General features: G+C 25.7%; 3 protein-coding genes across 3 annotated transcripts; 1 reads left to right on the top strand and 2 right to left on the bottom strand.

Annotated features, from left to right (window-relative positions):
- The first annotated feature begins 853 nt into the window (after window positions 1-853).
- LOC109791291 (transcription factor MYB60) lies at window positions 854-4,584 on the top strand. The gene is made up of 4 exons (XM_083063834.1): window positions 854-1,414; window positions 1,791-2,101; window positions 3,419-3,825; window positions 3,963-4,584. Exons 1-4 carry the CDS (start codon window positions 1,363-1,365, stop codon window positions 4,369-4,371), a joined length of 1,179 nt encoding a protein of 392 aa, XP_082919960.1. The 5' UTR covers window positions 854-1,362; the 3' UTR covers window positions 4,372-4,584.
- A 4,050-nt stretch (window positions 4,585-8,634) lies between these two features.
- On the bottom strand, window positions 8,635-12,232 carry LOC145951763 (uncharacterized). Its single transcript, XM_083063752.1, has 2 exons — window positions 9,683-12,232; window positions 8,635-9,582 (listed from the first exon to the last, which is right to left on the bottom strand). The coding sequence occupies exon 2, from the start codon at window positions 9,541-9,543 to the stop codon at window positions 8,866-8,868; it is 678 nt and encodes a 225-aa protein (XP_082919878.1). The 5' UTR covers window positions 9,544-9,582; window positions 9,683-12,232; the 3' UTR covers window positions 8,635-8,865.
- Window positions 12,233-15,255: 3,023 nt separating this feature from the next.
- Window positions 15,256-20,488, bottom strand: LOC109791282 (uncharacterized). The gene is made up of 5 exons (XM_083063949.1): window positions 20,293-20,488; window positions 19,754-19,896; window positions 18,678-18,775; window positions 17,824-18,050; window positions 15,256-17,379 (listed from the first exon to the last, which is right to left on the bottom strand). The coding sequence occupies exons 1-5, from the start codon at window positions 20,435-20,437 to the stop codon at window positions 17,057-17,059; spliced, it is 936 nt and encodes a 311-aa protein (XP_082920075.1). The 5' UTR covers window positions 20,438-20,488; the 3' UTR covers window positions 15,256-17,056.
- Between the last annotated feature and the right edge of the window lie 2,169 nt (window positions 20,489-22,657).

The following is a 22,657-nucleotide window of genomic DNA, read 5'->3' as shown; positions in this document are numbered from 1 at the left end:
GAAGATTTTTTTAAAATAAATTATTAATATTAAAAATAATATTGTGTCATAATATAAATTATTTTCACAAATATAAAACATAATTCATATGTTAAAAAATATTTTTATGTGATATAATTTATATATTGAAATATATAATATCTATTTATATGTATAGTTTATTATAAATTTTATTTTTATATATTAAAAATTTAGCATGTGCAATGCATAAATTAACATACTAGTAAAATTTAATGATGTTCATTATATACAAAATAGAATACTAGTTATCAATAATAATTCTTTTTATATCTTTCTATAAAAAAATTAGAATAATTCTCTTGATGAATTTGTTTAGGGACCATATTTAGGGTTTTTTTTATTATAAAAAAACTAGTTTTCTTTAACAATAGTATTTTTAAATGTTTTTCTTAACTTTTTTTTTATCTCTTTCAATATATTATTCTAATTTTTATTTATAGAATAAATATTATTATTTTTTAATTATTAAAAATTAAAAATAATTTTATATCATAATATAAATTATTTATTATAAAATTAAATATAACTTATATAGAAAAAAAATATTTATTTATCATATTTTTTGTTATAAAATAAATTTTATTTTATATATTGCATGAACTAAAATACTAAAAATTAAAATCATTTAATCTCAAAATTCCTAAAAATTAAATATATAAAAAAACAAAATACCTTTGATTTGTGAAAGAATTATTGTTGTTGTTTAGAGATTTTTAAGGAAATATTATAGAATTGACAATTAATTTTTAAATTTCAAAAAGAAACAAAAAAAATTAAAACTAAAATCTGGTTTTGTTTCTTAAAAATTTTAAAACTTCAAAATAAAAACCACCCAGACCTTCAAAATTTTCTTACTATTACAAAAGGTTCAAATTTCTTGTTATCAAATAATATATTCTCATGATCACTTTTATTCTAAATAATAACAAACAGACAATTAATTAACAAACTGAAATTTATCTTTATTGTTTTTATAGACTGGTATGAAGTTTTTCATTTTAATAAGTAATCTTCAATTTTTAAGTTCCTATTAACTTTTTAAAGATAGAACTTTGTCACTTAAAATTATCTTATATGACTCAAATATAAATGAGTGTTCTAGGGATAAAAAATATATCATTTTATACTCTTTTTTTTCTTAAAGATATTAATAAAAAGATTATCCAAATATTATATAAGTTAAAGTATTGGTTTAAAATAGTTGAAGGGATCCTAAAAATTTAAATCGTGTAATCAGTTCAAATTTATCATACTCTATCTATTTAAACGTGACTGGCGCCACTATAAAACCCTAATTTTACCATAAAAAAACCTAAAAAGGAAAGCCGCGACAGCGCGCACATGATTTCAATTATTATTGCTGGCTGTGGCACTCTTCTGTTTCTTCTCTCAGGTATTTAATGTTTGTTTGTAGTCATTAGATTTTGCATTATTAGCTAAATTTTTATACTTTTTATTAGTTCTTCACTATAATTAACTATATTCATTAGTGCATTAAAAGGGAAAAAGAAGAGAAAATTGTCAGCTGTTTACAGGTTCATGCTATGAAAGATGAATGTGTTTCTTAGACTAATTTGTGCTGAATCTTCTGTACAATTTAGCATTACTGAACATTATGTCACTTTTCACATTCTTCACTTTGTTAAGAATTAATCTACTTTAGCCATCAGTTAGTTGTATGAGAAAAAATTATTATGTCATAGTGTATAAGAAAGAGAGATGCAATGAATGTTAATTCTTCACTAATTGAAGTTTCACTGCTTTTGCAGTCAAAATCATGTGCTCATTATCACATGGGGAAAGTAGTGATCATGAACAAAATAAATATTTAAAGAAAGGGCCATGGACTTCGGAAGAAGATGCAATCTTAGCAGAATATGTGACAAAAAATGGAATAGGGAATTGGAATGTTGTGAGACAGCGTACTGGATTAGCTCGTTGTGGAAAAAGCTGTCGTTTAAGGTGGACAAACCATCTAAGACCAGATTTGAAGAAAGGTGTATTTAGTCCCGAAGAACAAAACAAAATCATTGAACTTCATGCTTTAATGGGAAATAAATGGGCCAAGATGGCACAAGAGGTTAGTCAATTTGAATTGTAAGTAATCTGCACTTTGATGAAGTTTTTGAATTTTTTTTTTCTGCCATGAATTTTCTTAACTTTAGGGTCAAGTGACTAATTACTTATTGTCACTGGTGAATTTTTTTTTTTTTACATATAATAAAGATTAAATTTTTACATAGATCATTCTCACAATGTGTATGATGCTATATTTGCTATTTGATGATAATTAAGTATATGATTAAATATGTTAGGTGGCACCATAAATCATATTACACATTTATAAAAAGTACTCCTTTCATCTTAGTATTGTTTTAGGTTATTTTATACTTCTTTTGATTTTTATTATGAGACAGTTTAGGAGAAATTCTTAATCCTTTAATAAGGCCTCTTATAATTTTTAAAAAGTATTAAATTGTTATTTTTTGTTTGCTCTTATTAAAAATTGTGAAGATGTATTCAATTGATATTTATCATTTTTATTGGTATTGATGTATGAGCTTGAGTAATATCTTTATTTATGAGAATTAATGATAAGTAAAAAAGATAAAATTAGTAAATCGTAATTTTTGTTTTATAAAATTCAATAAAATATTAATATGTACAATTCAATTAGAAATGCTTTATAATAAAGAAGGACCGGAAGGAGTGCAGATTAAAAAAAAAGTTAATAGATAGATAAAATTAAATAATAATCTTACAAAATTAATTTTATAATTAATTTTCTTTAATAGAAAACACAATTACCAATTTTTAAATAATATTATCAAGGATATAAATAAAAAAGTATTTAATACTATATTAAAAAGTTAACATGACATTTATAATATTATTCCCTAATTAAAGTTAAAATTTTACTTTAATAATATATATTTATATTTATTGCATACTTCAATAATATAGTGAGGTAAAACTCTAACTATATTTCAAAAGTATCAATATATTACCTATAGTATTATACTAAAGTTAAAATTTTATCCCAATAATATATATTTACATTTAATGTCGTATATTTCAATAAAGAATTAAGAAATGTTTTAGAGAAAATATAATGATGTAAAAATAGTTAAATTTGTTTATATTTAAAAATAAAATAAATATTTTTTATAATAAATAATAGAGAAAATATAAATTTACGTATATTAATGAGATGAAATTCCAATTCTATTGAAAAATAATATTAACTGCATTTATATATACTACTGTGTTTAAGTTTTGTTGTTGTTTATTTATTTATTTTGTTCATGCCTTGCACTCCACAAAGTCTTGATCAAGAGTGACATGCATGCATGAAATTTACTATTTACATTTGTGTTCATGACTTCATCTGGGTCAGTTGCCAGGTAGAACAGACAACGAAATAAAGAACTTCTGGAACACAAGACTAAAGAAAAGGAAACGAGCTGGCTTACCCCTCTACCCTGACGACATAAAGCCAGTGTTGAATAGTAACAACCCACAAAGCAGTGCTCTAAATGTTTCTATTCAGCGTGCTAATGATTCAGAAGCAGGCACATCATCAAGTGTACCAGAATTGGTGTTCAACAATTATAATCCCAACAGTGAAAACCATCCATTGTATGTGCAACCAGTTTCTGACATACCCCAAAACAGCACCTTTGAACAACAAGATTTGGACAACCAAGTCATGCCTCTCCCAGAGCAGCAGCATGACCCAGATAACCTTCACACTAGTTTGGAAAGTACTTGTGTAAATATTACTTTACCATCAACAATTGATTAGTAAGTCAACCATACTCATACTCATTTGTTTGAATACATATTAGAAGTATTTGTTATTTACTTGCATTTTTATTTTCAGTTTTCACTTTTTAATTAAAAAATTTGTTAAATAATTGTTATTTTAACCTCAACAATAGTGATCAGTTGCAGGGTGATTACAAATCTGGGGGCTTTGCATGTTCAAGTGGTCCTTCCTCAATATCAGAACTGCCTCCATTCCCACCATTTGATGATAATGATATTCTGAGACAGCATCCTCCAACTGAAACGCTACACTCTGAACCATTAGTTTCCAGATCTCCACGGAGCAATGGGTATTTGGAAGTCATACCAAAGATTTTGGAAAGATCAGATCATAGTTCCATGCAAGGGGAGTTAAATTCAGAAAACCAAGAAAACTTAGAGCAGGAAGATCTTGCAAATCAAGATGTTTTCTATGACTTTAGTTGGTTAGAGGATTATGACAAGGATGAATCTGCTATTAAGGATACTTTATACAGCATTGTCTACCCCTTTATCCCCTCGAATACTAATACTAATTGTTAATACGAGGATTGACACTTATAGATTTTCTTTTTCCATACGTAGAGGGGCAGTTTTATAGTTCAAATTATAGCTAGATAGGAAAATTGTTGGTATGAATTCTTCTTACCAAAACGACTATATGTGGTGTTTGGATGAATAACTTTATGGCGTGTTTGGCACACGAGATTTTAGAAATTCAAATAATTTGAAATTCTTAAAATTTAAATTATTTTGATTTTAATTTTTATTATTTTATATAAGTTAATTTAAATTTTTTAAAATTTTAAATTTTTTAGTTTGGATAAGATAATTTAATTTTTATCATGATAAAAAATTTTAAATTTTTTAGTTTGGATAAGATAATTTAATTTTTATCATGATAAAATTGAATGTGAATATATATATATATATATATATATATATATATATATATATATATATATATGTATGTGTGTGTGTATATGAGAGAGAGAGAGAAGGAAACACAAAAGATAAGGAAAAGGATAAAAAGATATAAAAATGAGATATAAGAAAGAAAAAATATGAAAATTTTCAAATTCTTACTTTTTTTGAAAAATTTAAAATTTTACTATTTTGAGAAATTTCAAATTCTATGTAATTTTTTCATCAAAACAAAACATTTTTTTATCTTAAGGCATTTGAAATTTTAAAAAAAAAAAGATGAATTACGTTATTTAAATTTCTCATCCAAATACATTATTATATTATGTGTGAATGATAAATTTTAGTTTTAAAAGAAGTTTGAATTACTTTAATTTAATTTTTATCATTCTTTAAATGTTTTATTTGAATAATTTAATTCAAATTTCTTAAATTTTAAATTTTTAGTTTGCATGAGATAATTTGACTTTTATCATGATAAAATTGATTAAATAAGAAAATTTGAAATTCAACTATTTTAACATACTTCACAAATACTTAAATTTGAAAATTTTTGTAAATTTTTCATTTAAACAAAACATTTCATCTCAAAACATTTAAAACTCTTCAAAATAAAATTAATTTAAAATTGATATCCAAACATATTTTTAGTTTAAATTTTTATCATTTACTAAATGTATGCTTTGTTTGGATGTCCAGCACCCAACCATTTGTTTCAACCTTTCCCACTCTCTCAACGTCACCGTCTCCACTGTGGACTTCCTCTATCCTTCCACACCCTTGGTCCAACCCTCTTCAGATTTTGCTGAGTCTTGGTCATCCACAAATTACACACTCCACACTCGAACAAATGGAATTGAGGTTCTTCTAAAATGTTCTATGCCAGCTTGTTCCGTCCCGGAACTGATTTTAAGATCAAACATGTAATAATTAAATATACATGCATTCGATATAAAACTTTAATTTTAGAAGTAATTAAAATGAATAATATTGAGATAAAAATTATTCTACCTCCAGTAATATTTTTCAGAAAAAAAATCATAAAATTGCCTATTAACTAAATTTATAGTAAGATTTTAATAAATGTAAGTAGATAAATGTTACTAAAGAAGTAAAATGTAACATTGTTATCAGCCCTACCAGTATCACTGCTGTTATCCCTACCTCCATAACTGATGATAATGGTGATAATAGAGACAATGCTAATAATGGTTATAATGATAATAACAATAGTGATGATACAGATAACACTAGAGGTGACAATAATAGTGGTGATGACGTTAATGATAGTAATAACAACAATGACAATGATAATGATGTACAATACAACAACAATAGCGATGATAATCATGGTAGCGACAACAACGATTCTGGAGACGATGATGGTTGTAGTGACAATAAAAATTGTGATGACAATTATATAATGATGATAGTACATGATAATTTTGTTTATTACCTTTTAGTTTAAGCTGTCTATTTTAATTTAATGGTTATTATTAATAGTTCTCATTTCTAATACCTAGTGTCAATATATTCTTACTCTCTTTTTATATATATTGGATAATGTAACAATTTTCTTTTGATTTTTATTTTTATTAGACAATTTTACCCTTTCACACACTTTATAATTTTAATATCCGCCAATTTTCTGTAGTAAATAAAAAAAATCATTCATTCTCTTATTAAATTAAAATAATTTTTTGCCGTAATCATTTTCTCTCAAAATCCTTCAAAAGTAAACATAGAAAGACATGAAATGCCTCTTTTATTTACTAGTATATATAAATTGAAATGTTAATTATGTTAATATTAAATTTTACAAAAATTAATAAATATTAGTCTTTTTAAATATTTAATAATTTAAAATAATTTTTTTGTCAGACATTATTTTAAAATAATCAATTGTCAATTCTTATAGTATTAAAATAATATCTAGCTAACAAAAATTATTTTAAATAGAAAAACATATAAAAGTAGAGTTAACATAATTTGATAGAAAAACCTAAATGGATATAAATCAATCAATACAATGTTTTTTAAAATAAATATATATTAAAAAAAAAAACAGAAGAAGAAGAAGCATAAATGCATAATGTTTTATTCAATAAGTCGTCGAGGGAGTCTTCTCTCATGTTCTTCCCCTTCCTTGAATCGTCTTCACACCATCAAGTAAAAATATCCGTGTGCACCATAAATCTGGTTATGCTTCTATAATTTCCTAAAATGTAATCACAAGGGATTGTAAATAAAATGATAATAAGTTTACCTAGTCAACCAAAGTAGAACCTTTAACACTAGAGTTTGGAAATTGACTATTAACGATAGTACCTAGAGAGCATGGTGTGTCACACATTTAGCTTAGCACACTCGTAAATGAAAAAAAAAACACTAATAAGACATGGATTAAGAGTATACAATTCTTATAGAAAAAGATCACTTAGTGTGTTTTTAAACATACCTTGATTGGCTTAAATTTTTACATTTACGTATGTTATGACTTTTCTTCTTACAATATATATAGGTACAAGTAGAAGAACCTTTTTTGAACAATTTCAGATGTTCATTCTCAAGGTTCATAGACGCCCTTTAGTTGTCTCACGCAAAGAAATAGTTTTGTTTGAAACATTAGAGATAACTTTAGATGTTGAATCGCCAGATTCTTCTCTTGATTCTTTAAGTTCCATTAGATCAAATTCATTGCCTTTTGCAAAGCTTGAATTGCAACATCATAAAGTTTTCTTGACCGAAGCTCTTTAAGGTAGTTAAAGAAAATGAAACATAATACTATTAAACAATTAATAGTTCAGGGTGAATATCTATTAGAGTAATTCAATTATAAATTGTGGCAGGCGTCTAAGTTTGTTACTTATTTTTATAAAAGTTAACAAATCCCTTGCATGATAGTTTGAGATTAAAACGACATGATAAAAGTAAAGCCAAGATTTTAAATCACAGTTGTTTAAAATTAGATGTAATGTGTAGAATTAGACTCAATTTTTAAAAATAAAGAGTTAGATTCAAATATTGTAAATAGAAAAAAATATAGTTAGAAGGGTGTTATAAACTTAGTCAACTTTTTTTTGGTGAAAATTAGTTATCAGTTATTAAATATTTCACAATAATAATATAATTATTAATAAAATAAAATAAAATCTGATGCGTCAATAATTTAAACTTTGAAGTTACATGTTTCTTAAATTTTAGGCGATGTTGAATCATTCATTAATTTTTCCTCCAATTTTGTATTCTACCTTTTGAAGAACACCTTGCACTCTAGAGAATATCGTGATCAAGAGTAACATACTAACATCATCTAATGTACCAGAAATGGCATTCTACAATTACAAACTCATCGGTGAAGAACACATCATTCAGTATATACCACCAATTTTTTTGCTCATGTAGATATTATTTTGTACATATTGAAGACAATTAATATCATTCCATAAATTCACACCCCTCATATTCCTAACACATTTAAAATCTGGACTACTACTGCTGATACAGTACTCAATCTTTCCTATCACAAATAAAATTGTCTCTATTTTGTCATTACACCTATCTTTGGAACTCGACAAACATGTTCATAGAGTGATTACTATAGCTTGCATGACTTCGCATTTCTTTCACAAAATATTTAAGCTTATATACTTAATTATCTTATCTCCTAGAAAAGTATCCGAGATTTGGTCCAAAGCAATCAGAAAAAACTCATCATGTTCCAATCTATATGCATCATATTCTATAATGGTAACAGGTTTTTAAAAATGGCACGTATATGTGGTCAAAATAAACTAGCACACTTTCACAAACCATATCTGCATAATTTTTCTCAATATTGCTAGAGGAAATAACATTGTAAATAACATGAGAGCAGAGTGCAATCAGAAAAAAGGAGAAATTACATAGCATCGAATCCAAACTTGGAGAAAATAACAGTGTAACCAAACAAATTCTGTAAAACACAACATGAATCAAAGGATTAAATAGACCACATGTGAATCTAAGGATTAAGATGAATGTTGCAGAATCATTACTATTTTAATACATTCTTTTATATATGTAGCTACTTTACATGTACAAAACCATGCAGCTTCTCATATTTGAATCTAATTAAATATATGGATTTTTCAATTTCACTATCAGCCTCCTCACTTTTGGCTGACTAACTTGAACTTTCACCCCACTAGTACTAGGAATATCTTCGACGACCACACTATTCGAAACTCCTTTCTCATTGTTCTTAATACGTGGGAATGGAACATCACATGGCCACGTGTCATGACTCATGGACACAAGTATTTGAGCAGCTATAATTTCCTCTTCACCATAAACTATCTCCTCATCTTTATCAGTGGTTCTATGCAATATTGGTTGCATTTTCAAACGTTTTGGTTTTGGCTCTTCATCTGGTGCAACACCAACATTGAGATGATCATAACTCTTGTTCTCTTCCATAGACGTAGAAGGGTGAATACCCTTCCGATTCGCAGCAGAATGAGATCTCATGTGTCCATATAAGGACTTTTTGGATGGAAAATCCTTCTTGCAAATGCAGCAAATGAATTTGTCACAAGTGGTGACAACACTAAGCATCAAATTATTAGCCCCTTTCTCTTTCCTTTGAGCCTGGAGATGAGATCTTTTGTGGCCACCTAATGCTTTTCCAGAACTAAACTTCTTGCCACAAATCTCACACTCGTGTGTTGGTGTGTTAATGTTCTCATGTCGCTCTTCATTGTTGTCATCCTTTGGTTTATCACCATCTTCACGTAACGGAGACAGTGACATCTTCTCTAACTTTTTCAATAACTTGTGGTCGTGGTATTGCTGAAATTTTTTTAGAGAAAGAGACAAAAAAATGAACTAGGGCTGAGTGCAGAAAAAGGAACAACATAAACAACATAAAAGAACATGTGTAGACTTATACCTGGTATATGATCTCACAAGTTGAACAAAACCTCTCTCAATGCTTCGAAAAGAAATAAGGTTTTGATGGATTTATCCACTATGCAAAAGAAGTCTAACCAGAGAGAAAGCGTAGCAAATATATGGAAAGTAAGAGATTGCAGGTTCAAGGGAAGGTAAATAAAGGAAACAAGCAAGATATTAGATATTAGAAGATCACAATGATAATTGATAATATTTTGAAAGTATTATCAACTTATCAGAATCAATTGATCTATTCAACAAGTTAGTTATTGTCTCAAGTTACTTTACGGTTTATTTAATCATCTCGAATTATCTTCTTTAACAAATAAATATCTTATAACAACTTTGTTTCAAATTGTTTCGGTTTAATCGGTGATTTAAAATTCAAAATTTGAGTGTTTAATTTTGTTAAATATTTGAATAGAGAGATAATTTATTTATAATTTTTTTACTTTTATCTCACACTAGTAGATAAAGATAAAAATAGGTTAAACTTTAAATAAAAGATTTATGATTTGTCTTATTTAAAATTTGATATATTTAATATAAAAAATCAGATTTAATTTTTTTAAAAATTTATTTATACATCAATTTATTTATTTATATAATAGAATAGAAAATAATATATTATAAATAATATAGTTAAATAAATAAATTTATAAATATAAAATTAAATTATTAATATTTTTGACATTTTTATTAACTTGATTAAATGTTTGTTCATTCATAATCAAGAAATAGAAAATAAAAAATTTAGTAGGTCAAATTTTTGTCTACCTTTTTCCTTCACCTTTATAAGTGTTTATTTAGAATATTTCAAATAAGATATATGAATATTTATAATTTTTTTATATATAAATTTATCTTTCATTAGCATGTATGTGAATGTAAATGGGTGTGCATAATTTGTCCATATTATTCTTTTATTTTAAACTTTAAATTTTAATAATAATAAAGTAAACTATTTTATATCACAAAAATTAAAAAAAAAATTGTATGTGTATTTAAAAATAGGTTTATTAGCTTATTTAAAATTAAATTTACTGACCTATTTAACATTTTTAACGTAAAATAAACTTTTTAATAAGTTAGCATATCAAATCAGATTTTTAAAAATGTTAGGTTAGGTCTAGAAAAAAAAACTACATAATAGATGATAAATTATGTTAAAACTTTAATTTTTATAGAATCGACTTAATCTGTATATTTAAAGTCTCTAATCTATTCTTATTCCTATTAGTAGGTGGATACTTCTTTGTATTTGTTTAAAAATAATATAATTTGAAAAGATTAAAATAATCTCAAACAAAATTGAAAATCAAAAGTGATAACAAAATAACAGGATAGTTATTATTGATAAAATAGATAATTAATTTTTTATACATATTTTTTCCTTCTATTTTATCCTTAAGAGACATAATGGTAGAAAAAATAAAATATAATAAAAGAAAATAAATATTTATTAAAAAAAATGTAAAATTTAAAGGAAATATCTCATTTATATCCATAATGTAGATGATAAGCGAATTATCTTTATTTTATCAGGAAGAAGATTACTTAATGATTATATTATAATGTATAGTTGAAATGATAATAATTGAATTTATATTTTATATTATATAATATTTTAGATAATAAAGTAATATAAACTTATAAAAATTTAATATGTAAAAAAAATAAGGTTAATGTAAATGACTAAATTATATATTTTACAATGATAATAAATGTCAAAATATAATTTTTACTTTATGTAAACCTTAAAAACGTATTTTTAATTATCTTAAAGATATTTTAACTTAAATTAAAAATATTAGGAAATAAAAATATAAATTTTTAAAAGAATTTATTTTCTGCACCGGCTTTCAACATGACCTGACCAATTCTTAATCTATTTATTAAGAATATTTTTTTTACATGCTCTTTTTTTTTATAACATTTTTTATTATAAAATAAATCAGGTTCTTGGATATTTCACTAAAGTGTCATGAGTGACTAATAATGGGTTATTTATATACTTGTAACAATTTTCTTAATTTTATGATAGTCTTTGTCATTAAGTTTTTTATTAAGATGAAAAAATTTAAAAATATTCAGAAATTATAATTTGAAAAGAGTTTGAAATAAAATGTTATTGAAATTTTTTTACATAAATTATTATTGAAATTTGAAAATAGAAAATAATTCATTTATTTTTAAAGTGAATATTGTTTGTCACGGACTAAAGCATTAATATAAGAGATCAAATTTTTCTCTATATGTTTTTCCACTTATATCTAAATAATTTAATGGTTAAACAAATCGGTTAGGTTTTGAACTAAAATTATTATAATTGGACTTTTCATCTAGTAGTTATTTTTAATTTGATTCCTAGCATATATAAATTTGGCTAACCTATTATCTTGTTAAGTTGAAAAAAAAAAAACAAAAAACACTATACTATATGCACAACAGAAAAAAAAAATATATATATACAAAAACTAATAAGTAAAAAAATTTAAAAAAAATTACAAATTTATTTAACGTTATTTGATCATTATACTTTTAAAACTCTCCGATCTCCTATCTTATTAATTTAGAGTGATAATCTCCTATGCAGATTGAGTAAATTTTCTTGTTTGAAGAGTATTCATTAACTTTGCATTCACATTGTAAAAGAAGACAAATTCTTAAAATTAAAATAATATTTTAATTCTAAAAAATATCTTGAAGATAATGTAACATATTTTTGAATTTACACGACATCTTGAAGAATTAGATTTCAAAATTAAAATTTTTTACCCAACAATTCATCTCTTGATTAAAATTTCCATCTACAATTCTGGCTGTCATGGATGTCCATCATCATAATTTTGCATTATGTTTCAGCTATGCAAGCATTTGAGTGTTTCTTGTCTTCACTTTGGAACTATTGCAGGGACTTAAATATATTATCGTTGGCTACCACCTACGGAGTACGCCACTTAACTTTCAAGTTTCAAATCCATGAGTCCTAATATCACTGCTGAAAACAAAAAAAGCTTCACTTTATGCATAATAAAGAAACAACACATAAAAAAGAAAATATAATAAAGAAATATGAAAAAAAAAATCAAACAAATTCATTTTATATATTTGATCATTCATATCTACGATTATGTCAATTATAGGAGAGTTTTACACTAAGAAACATTATATACAATGGATATTGAATTATTAACGTGAGTTTAACATCATATCATAACTCAAAATCTTAAGATATTAGATAGGTGAATTCTTCTTACTTATATACGATGTGAGATTTTGCATACTTCAACTCTAATGCTCTCCTTCAAATGTGAATCTTTTTTACATGATCACACTCTCCATTAAATAGAAGTTTTTTTTGTCAATGAGTATTCAATGGCGATATATTTGTATCACAATTGACACACTTTAATGGAACATGTTTTCTACACTCTAGGAGGACTTTCAATGCAAGAGATAATCTCACTCTAGATCTTTTATCAATTCCATTGCTCTATAAGGAACCAACTCTTAGATCCATCAGTAGTTTTATTGGTCAATATACTCATCATAATTGATCACTAGTCACTTGATTTAACCAATGGATAGTGAGTAAAGTATATAAATGAGTTTGACATCACATTATAACTCAAAATCTTAAAGTCATTAGGTAGGTCAATTTTTCTCACGCGTATGTACTATTCAACATATTTAACTTTAACTAATGTGAGACTCACTTCATACTATTTGAACTCCAACATTAATATCTTAATAAACATTCATTATCTCAAACTACATTATAAGTTTTTTAGCAAAACTTGAAAAACACACCCTACAAATTTTATGACAAAACTTAAGAAATTTCTTTAGATATATAATCTCATCTCTCATTTATGATGGTAACCTTTTTTATAAATAATTTTTCTTATGTTAAGAGTCTCTATTTATTAACTTTCTATCCTAATATTATAAAATGAAACAAATTCTTAAAACAAAAATAATATCTTAATTCTAAATAATATCTCAAAGATAAAATAAAATCAGATAAAACAAAATCATTTTAAATCTAAACAAGAGATTTTGATTTTGAATTGTTTTTCAATAATATCCTAACATGAAATGTGAACTCGCCTCTCTCATTCCCTTCAACAAAATACGGTTTAGGTTTTAAAAACCCGTTTTCTCATTCATTTTAGACTTTAGTGTGATAAATTTTTTATCTACAAAAATTATAATAACAAGAACAAGATTTAAACTTAAGACTCTATGTATATTATTTTAACATCTCACCAATAGATTAATTTTAGTGATTCAATCTTTTAAGGTGTCTTTTAAAAAAAACTATAACAAATCAACAAAGGTTGAAAAAGACAATAATTTTATTGTGATACAAAATTATTTGTAATTTATTTTAAGGATTTGGCTTTTCTAAAGTTCAACAATAATCATTGATTAAAGAATTAATGATATATATTATAATTAATTTTAAATTATATTATATATATATATATATATATATATATATATTTGATTTTATCATAATTCTTCATCTTTAATTTTTAACTTATAAATAAAAATATATTATTAAAAAAGATAAAATGGTTTAAAAAATTCCTAAAATCACTCCAAAAAAATAACTAAAATATTCATTAAAAAAATATCTAAAAAAATACTTTCATTCTTCATTGATTTTCTAATTTACATGGAGAGAATAAAATAAATTGAATAGATAAAACTCATGTAATCACTCTTTGTTATTCTAATTCTAGTTCATGTAATTACTAAATATGTATTATTTATCATATTTGTTTTCAAATAATTTTTAATTTTCAAAATAAATTATAAGTAATTAAAAAAAATTATAAGTCACAATATAATTATTTATTATAAACTTAAAATATGATATAATTTATGTATTCAAATATATATAAAGAGAGATTGTAATAATGTTTTAACATGTGTAATATATACATGCTAAATATTTATTATATATAAATAAAATTTATAATAAGTTATATATATAAATACATATTATGTTTCAATATATAAATTATATTAAAAATATGTATAAATAGATATTTAAACATATAAATTATATTTTATATTTATGATAAACAATTTAAATTGTAGTCTAATATTATTTGTAGTTATTAATAATTTTTTTAAAATTATAATTTAATTTATAAATAATTATGATAAATAAAAATTAAATTAGTTGAGAAGTTAAAAAATTTCTTTAAAAAATTCATTAAAAAATAAAAAAGTCCTTAAATATGTACAACTGTACAAGATCGAAATCATCCTTTTTTAAAACAAGCTTAAATAACTTTTTAGTTTATGTAAATATGATTTAAAACAATTTTTTTTTATAGAAAATAAATATTTATCTGAACTAAATTTATAAAATTTAAATCTTTAAATACAATAAATACATTAATAAATGGTAAAAAAAATTATAATGAATGCATTAGAACAAAAAAAATTAAAATATTCTTAGTTATTCTAATCATTTTCTATTTAATCCTATTAATTTTTATTTTTATTTTCATTTTGATCCTCTCAAATTTTAGTTATTTTTATTTTAATTCTTTTCTATTTTTTTTTTGTTGTTTTAATTCTTTTCTATTTTGATCACTATAGTTTTTTTAAAATTTTTTTTATTAAATTTAACACCAATTTAACAATAAAAACGAAAATAAAACAAATTTTTACATGGAAGAAACTGAAATAATAAAATAAAAATTCAATCTAATCATATAAATTATATTTTAATTTTATAATAAATATTTTATATAACGATAAAAATATTTTTTAAATATTGAAATTCAATTTAAAAATAAAAATGAAAATGAAAAATTAAAATAGAAAAAAAATGGCTAAATTATATTTTTTGTCTTCTCTATTTTTGTTAATACACAATTCGTTCCTTATTTTAAAATAAGGACATTTAGTCTCTAATTTTTGAAAATATAAAATTTTAGTCCTACATTTAATTTATTATTAATTAATAATTAAATTTTAATATTTTTTAGTGATAAGGTCACTACTAAATAAAGGTAAAAGAAAATGTTTAAGAAAGAGAAAAGAAAAAGAAAGAATAAAAATCGAAAAAGAAAAAAGTCAATGCAAAATCTCAAAAGATTTTATGAGATTATTCAAAATAATTCATTAAAATCTTCATATTTTTAAATATCAATAGACATTTTTTAAGTTTAATTGAATCCCATCAGAAATTTTGAATTATCTTAAATACTACATAATTTTTTATATTAAAAAAAGTCTTAATTAAAAATTAAAAAATGTTTTTATTTTTTATGATAAAAATCTTTTAAAATATATTGAAATCTTAATCTAATATCCTCCCTAATTTAAAATTGAAAGATGGAAATTTTAGATGGAAGAAAATAAAAAGAATAAAAGTAAAATTTATGGAAGAGAATTTGTAGAATTAGAGGAGAATTTGACATGTTCATTGTATTTTGTTAATGTTTATCTTGGAAACGGCTGGTTTTTCCCAAGTTTACATTAGTTGTAAATATCGAATTCGGACTAATGTGACGTAACAAGTGGAGACATTCAACGCTGCTATGCTATGCTGTGCTATTACTCAGGTTTTTGGTAGATTAAGGTGTCTCTTTCATCTTTGTCTTTGAGGATGTTGTTTCCATTTTGAGTTCCACGTTGATAATTGTTGTGTTTTCTTCCTCCGTTCTTCATTTGTTGAGGTTGTAATTGCAAGCTGATGCAACAATTCTTCAGCTGCTAGAATCAAATCATCAGGTCCAGTGTTTCAATGAAATGAAATCAAGTAGTAAGTTTCAATCTCTATCTCCTCATTTTCTTATTTTCAAGCAAGAATCTTGTAAACTAAAGTAATTATAGGCTATAATTGCACTCAAGTTCTTCAACATCGTAAATCTTTCATCCTTCTTTCCCAATTTTGTCACTTATTTTTTACTTTTCTGCAGTGCAGCCTTTTTTGTGCTTGGTTGGAGTTATTATAATGTAACATTGTAAACGGTTTTTGAGTAGTAGGACAACATGGGAATGATATGGTGATTCATGGGGTGTTTAGGCAGAGATTTCTTGTACACCAAAGTGTTTAAATGTGAGGATTTCAAGAACACTAGCTACTAGATACAGTTTAATAATTCAATTGATGGTGTTAGAGAATATAGATTTGGCTAAAGTCCAGTAGTTTTCATTTTGTGAAATAAAAATCAATAATATTTAGCACTATTATTACTCTATGAATTGAGGCAGAAAGTGGTAAATATTGGCTAATCTTACCATCATATTGTAGAGGTAACTAGAGAGGATAGATTGACACAAAATCTGATAATGTGCAAGTCTTAACAATGCATAATTGCATATAAGTACAACTTTGAAATCAGTTCCTAATATGAAAATCACTCAAACAAAAAAACTGTTCACACAATGTATATTCTTTAGCCCGTCCAAGATAAAAGTTTCTAGCTCCACCAAAAGATGAGCATCTGTCACCTTTCTCTTCTAAATTCTCTTTCAATTTTGGGTCCCTCTCCTTTCCATGGAATATGCTTTCTGTTTGTTCTTTATCCTGCCATTCCAATTGCTTACACCAAATGCCCTTATCTTCTATGCTCAGTTGAACAGGAGTTGAGCACCCTTCATCATGGTTGCTCTTTGGTGTCTGTCCTAGTTCCTGGTACATCTGACTATCTCTTCCTTGACCTATCATTGGATTGTTAGTAGCTGTACTTGAAATTATTTTAGATGATCACAGAAGGGAAACATGCAATGAAACAAAGGCAAATGATAATGTCACCCACCATGTGAATTAGCTTCAGTGGAATGTTGCAAAAATGAAGACAACTAAAGGTATTGAAGCTGGTAAAGATCACAAGTTAATTTTAGGATTAAATATGTTTTCAACTCCTAACATTTCTCTTTCATAAACAGAAAATCTTGATGCTAGGAATCAAAAATGTTACTTGGAGAAAAAGTTTAGGTAGTACAGGTAAAAATCAACGAAGTTCAGGTACTAAAACTAGTTAAAAATTTGTTTAGAAACTAAAATTGAAAATCAACAATAGTTCATGAATTAAAAACATATTTAATCTTTGATATAATGACTAGATGACATGAGCTAAAATCTAAAAGTATTCAAGTGCTCACTGTTGGGGAAACTCTCAATGCTGAAGAGTTCAGAATCATGTTCAGTTGAAGTGTCTGGTAGTGGTATACTGTCGGTGTATGTTTCACGGGTGCTACTACCAGGTCGTGTTTCTTGGGGGTGGTGTAGTAGTGGTCCTCTTAAACGTACAATTTTATTGAAACGCCTTATTCTTGATATACCACAAGAAAGCTTCCGGAGGAAATACTCCTCATCGTTCTTCATTTTCCTGTCACCACCCAGATGCATGCTACATTAATGAGGTTGTAGATAATTCACACAACAAAATGGGTTGGATTTTACACTTGGTATAGAATCATGTTTGGATACAAGTTTACAAGAACTTTTAAGAGTTTCTCTACTAAAAACAAATTAATTTTCTAAAAGAGAAGCTTTCAAAAGTTCTTTTAAATTTGTATCTAAACAGGCTCATAATTAAATTTTGTTATCATATTTTACTGTTTTAGCAAAAGAAAGGTATATTTCTATACATTTACCCACATCCTGAAGTTATTTTAAGCTCTTAAATATGCTGCACTACATGTATGGATTTGTATAGATTTGAGTTCGACCAATGTATGATTTTCAAATATTATATAACTAGGTTATTAAATTTAACTTCACCTACGGGCTACGATACACAGATTTGTATGTGTCATCTTATCTATCATTCTATCTTTCTTCTTGTGTTCTATGTTTTCTTCAATTTAAGTAGCTGTATTGTCCAGGCCAACTTGCTAGTGCTTGAGTGGGTAACCAGCATGATTAGACATTTTGCCCCATATATCATTTTTGAATGCCTAGTCCATCCATGAGAATAGAGATAATTCAGATTATCAGTTTAATTTCATCTGACCTGTCTAGTATGAGCCAAGTTGCCTTTAATTTCGTGGCTGATTTCAGTGCAACTGCCTTCAGTGATGAGCCTGTAGCCATTTCTATATTAAATCCAACCTGAAAATATGATGTGTAAAGTTTCATAAGTTGCAAAAATAGTGGGTTTGTGGTTTTCTTTTCTAGTTCTCTCGAAATGATGTCTTGTCTTGAGTGAAACATGTGTGGTAGGACTACATAAGAATACATAAAAGAGCGCTTAAATCATTGAATGATTTTCATCAACTGTTTCTGTTTATTACTTGTTGATCATTGCACTTTGGAAAAACAATGTTAAAAGGAACTTTAATTGTACTTTGAACTTTGAAGAAGCACTGGTTCCAAATTATTGTTTCTGTTCAGCTTAAATCATTGAATGTTAATTGTAATTTGGAGAACAAGATATGTGAACCATTCAAGACATATGTTTGGTAAACAGAAAGTGTATGTTTGATAAATCTTACTTTATAAGATTGTACTCCTGCACCAAGTTCCAAAGCAAAATAAAGACTTACTACTTGCAAAATGTGTATTGTCATTCATGTGGAAACTTGTTCTGTTGAGAGATTGTCAAAGGTTTTGGCTGCAACTTATTACTTTCCCTGCCATCCTTTAGCATAGTTAACACCCAAAGGAGACATGAAAGTAGCAACTGGACAACAATTATAAACTTTTTGATAAATAATTTTACATTGCTACTTCTATCACTTGGAAGTTGAATGTACTAAATAAATGTCCTTTGGATCACTGCTAACTCCGTACTTAGCAGGAACAACTATTTTGTATCAAATTACTCATTATTCTTTTGATTATAACCCCCTCCAACCGCATAGAAAATATCACCAGTATATGGTGATAGAAATACCAACCAACAAATAAGGTGCGATTTTGAGACAAGTTTTTAAAACCATTTTTCCAGTCTAGTTATCTCTTTTAGACTCTCAATATTTAGTAGTTAATATGCAAGCCATACTTGATGCTTCCTAATGGTCACATAACCTGGTGAAGTTATGAAGAAAAAAAAAAGAGAGAGAAATATTATTAACTAGTATTTATGACCTTTTCTGATTTGTATAGTCTAAAAATCCGAGTAAGCTCGGGATGCTTCATATATTCTTCCTTCTTTCTAGCAGCTTCTGCCTCAATCATCTTCTGGTTTGCTCCAAACATTAACCTGCTGTCTACACTGCTTTTGTAACCCACTACAAAAAATTACGGTGTAAAGAGAACCAAAAAATTAATTGATTAGTGAAATGAATATGTTGTAATGGCCAAATTACTCCACAAATCTTATTGACTTAAAAGGGTCCATTTACTTGTATTTTCATTTTCTGTTTTCACTTTTCACTTTTCAATTACAGAATTGTCATCTCAGTAAACAATGAAAACAATTTTCTTTTGTTTTCCCCTATACAAATATTTGAGAACAGAAACAGATTGAAAACAAGGTGACAATTTTGTAATTTTGTAACTAAAAGGTGAAAACAGAAAATTAATGTTCTTTGATTTTCCATTTTCTCTCTTCCAAAAATGATTTTGAGGGTATGAATAAAATAAATTTCTTAGAAGCTTTGCGCAATCCGAGGAAGATTACTTACTAGGAGTGATAACCTGGTGCAAGACAGCAATTAGTGTGAGCATATCTCCTGGCACGAGTGACAAGCCATGTAGAGACCATTCAAAAACTCTTACATTGATTTCTGTAGACGCATCATGGATCACAACTACACTTTGTCCTTCCATGGCAATCACTTTTTTATTACAGAAGAAGTGGTTCAAGGAGCTTTTGTGTAACAAAACATGTTGTAGCAGTTAAATAAAGCACGAGTTTACCAACAAGAGACTAGATTTTGAAGACAGTGTGTGTCCAAAGTGATTTGTCAATGCATGAAAATATCTTCCAAGATGGCATTTCTCGAGCATAACGGGGGTATCCAAAGTAACCCCTTAAGAATGATTATTTGTGATTGGTCTCAATGGCTTAGTTTTGTTAAATTCTAAGCTTACTACCCTAAACCATTGTCTCCCTGTGATTGTCACAGAAGTAGGGACAAGATATATGCCTCAAAATTTCGATGAAAACGAATTGTTTCGTGGTTGAGTAACGAAATTACCAAGACTATATTCCTTCTGTATGCCCAATGCTACGTGGCGAGAGGCTAAAATGGAAAAAGTCATGGATCCTAAGTATGCCACTTTGTGTATGAAACTTATTATATTTCTTCTCTTTCAATCACTTTCCATAAGTACCAAAACTCAATTGAAATTTGAGATATGTTGTTGAACTTAACTTGTGCAAAATGTCATTTTAGAACCAGAATCATAGGTACTATGTCTATACTGTTCTATTGCTCAGGATGAATGTAGCTTAGTTAGTTTAAATACAGGTTAAATCAATTTCCAAGATCAATCATTAAATCATTTTCTAAAACCGGTCTTTAATTCAATTACTAAATCAGTTTCCAAAAATAATCCCTCAATTTAGTCAGTAAAATGTTTTTAAAATTAAATTTCAAATCAATCTCTGCTAATGGTTACCATGTTTAGTTAGTTTGTAATTATTGGACTTTTGATAATTTTACGTTATATTTGATACTATTTAAAAATTCCATTGTAGTGTTTATAGAAAAATGTGTTGAATTAACTTAACTTGACCTCCAGCATGAATCATTTGATATTTTTAGGCCAACTTAATTCGAAATAAATTATATTTTAAGTGATACTTTTTTAGTCCGATCTAAAGTTATCAAGCAAAATAGTCCAAATGAATAAAAAAAAATTGAGTAAAAAATAAAATCTAAATTTTTGTAAATTAAAAAACAAAAAAATTATTTATGTGAAGAATGGATGGTGAAATAGTTCTCCTTAACATGGATGAGATTGAGTATCTCATGATAAATGTATATATTTACTTTATATATATTTATCGATAAGATTCTACAAATTTCATTTTACATACATTATCATTTTTTCTTCATAATCATATAAATAAATCTTCCTATAATAAAAAATTATGAATTTTAACTTTGCCTTAAGATCAATAATACATTCAAATGTAAAATTGATGAAATATTCACTTCATTACTTATCAAAATTTATTTTTTTTATCAGACAAATAAAATTAAAACTAACATGTATTGACAATGAAATTATTTTACTATAGTATCATCTGATTTATAAAATCACCACTTATAGTAAAATTGTTGATTAATAATAATTTTAAAAGTTATACTACAGTTATTTTTAATTCGTATTTTTAATTATAAATAACTATGTACAGTAAATTTGTTAATTTTAATAATAAAAACTCTAAAAAAATATGTTAAAATTTATTTATTTAAAATTTGATTTTTTGTTGAGTAATCTATTAAACTCAAATACAGTAGTAATTTTGGGTATAAAAGTATATTTATTTGTTTCTTATGAACATTTTAAATGAAAACGTGAAAATTCAAGAATTTTAAACAGAATAAAAATGGTGGAAGGACTTAAAAATTTAGAGAGTAAATTTATTGAAAAATATTAAGAAAATTCAATTAATTATTATCAAAAACTAAAACAAATTAAGATAAAACTTAAATATACTTTAATAAGTAAATTTGGTTTAGTTTTTTTCTAAAACCAAATCAATGGGAATGCGAATCGTGAAAACTCTTGTTTGGCCTTGTTTAATAGGATGGATTTAGAAAGAATTCTCATGAAAGGAAATTAATTAGGAGGTAATTAAAAAAACATGTGTTTGGTTGTAGGGATTAGCGAGTTTTAAGTAAAAAAGATGGTGAGTTTCATGGGTTAAAAATTTGTCATCTAAGATGAAGAGATTATCATAAAAATGATTAAGAAAGACATAAATAACATTTGTTTCTTTTGTATTTTATGCGTCCAAGGTTGAAAAAGCAAAACTTCATCTCGTATGTAATGCATTATGGTAATAGATAATACATTGTTTAAAACAAAATTCTC

Source organism: Cajanus cajan, chromosome 9 (assembly GCF_000230855.2).
Source record: "Cajanus cajan strain Asha chromosome 9, NIPB_CcT2T_4, whole genome shotgun sequence".
NCBI lineage: Eukaryota > Viridiplantae > Streptophyta > Magnoliopsida > Fabales > Fabaceae > Cajanus > Cajanus cajan.
Note: the sequence above shows the minus strand (reverse complement) of the source record. Positions and strands in the feature narration are given on the sequence as shown.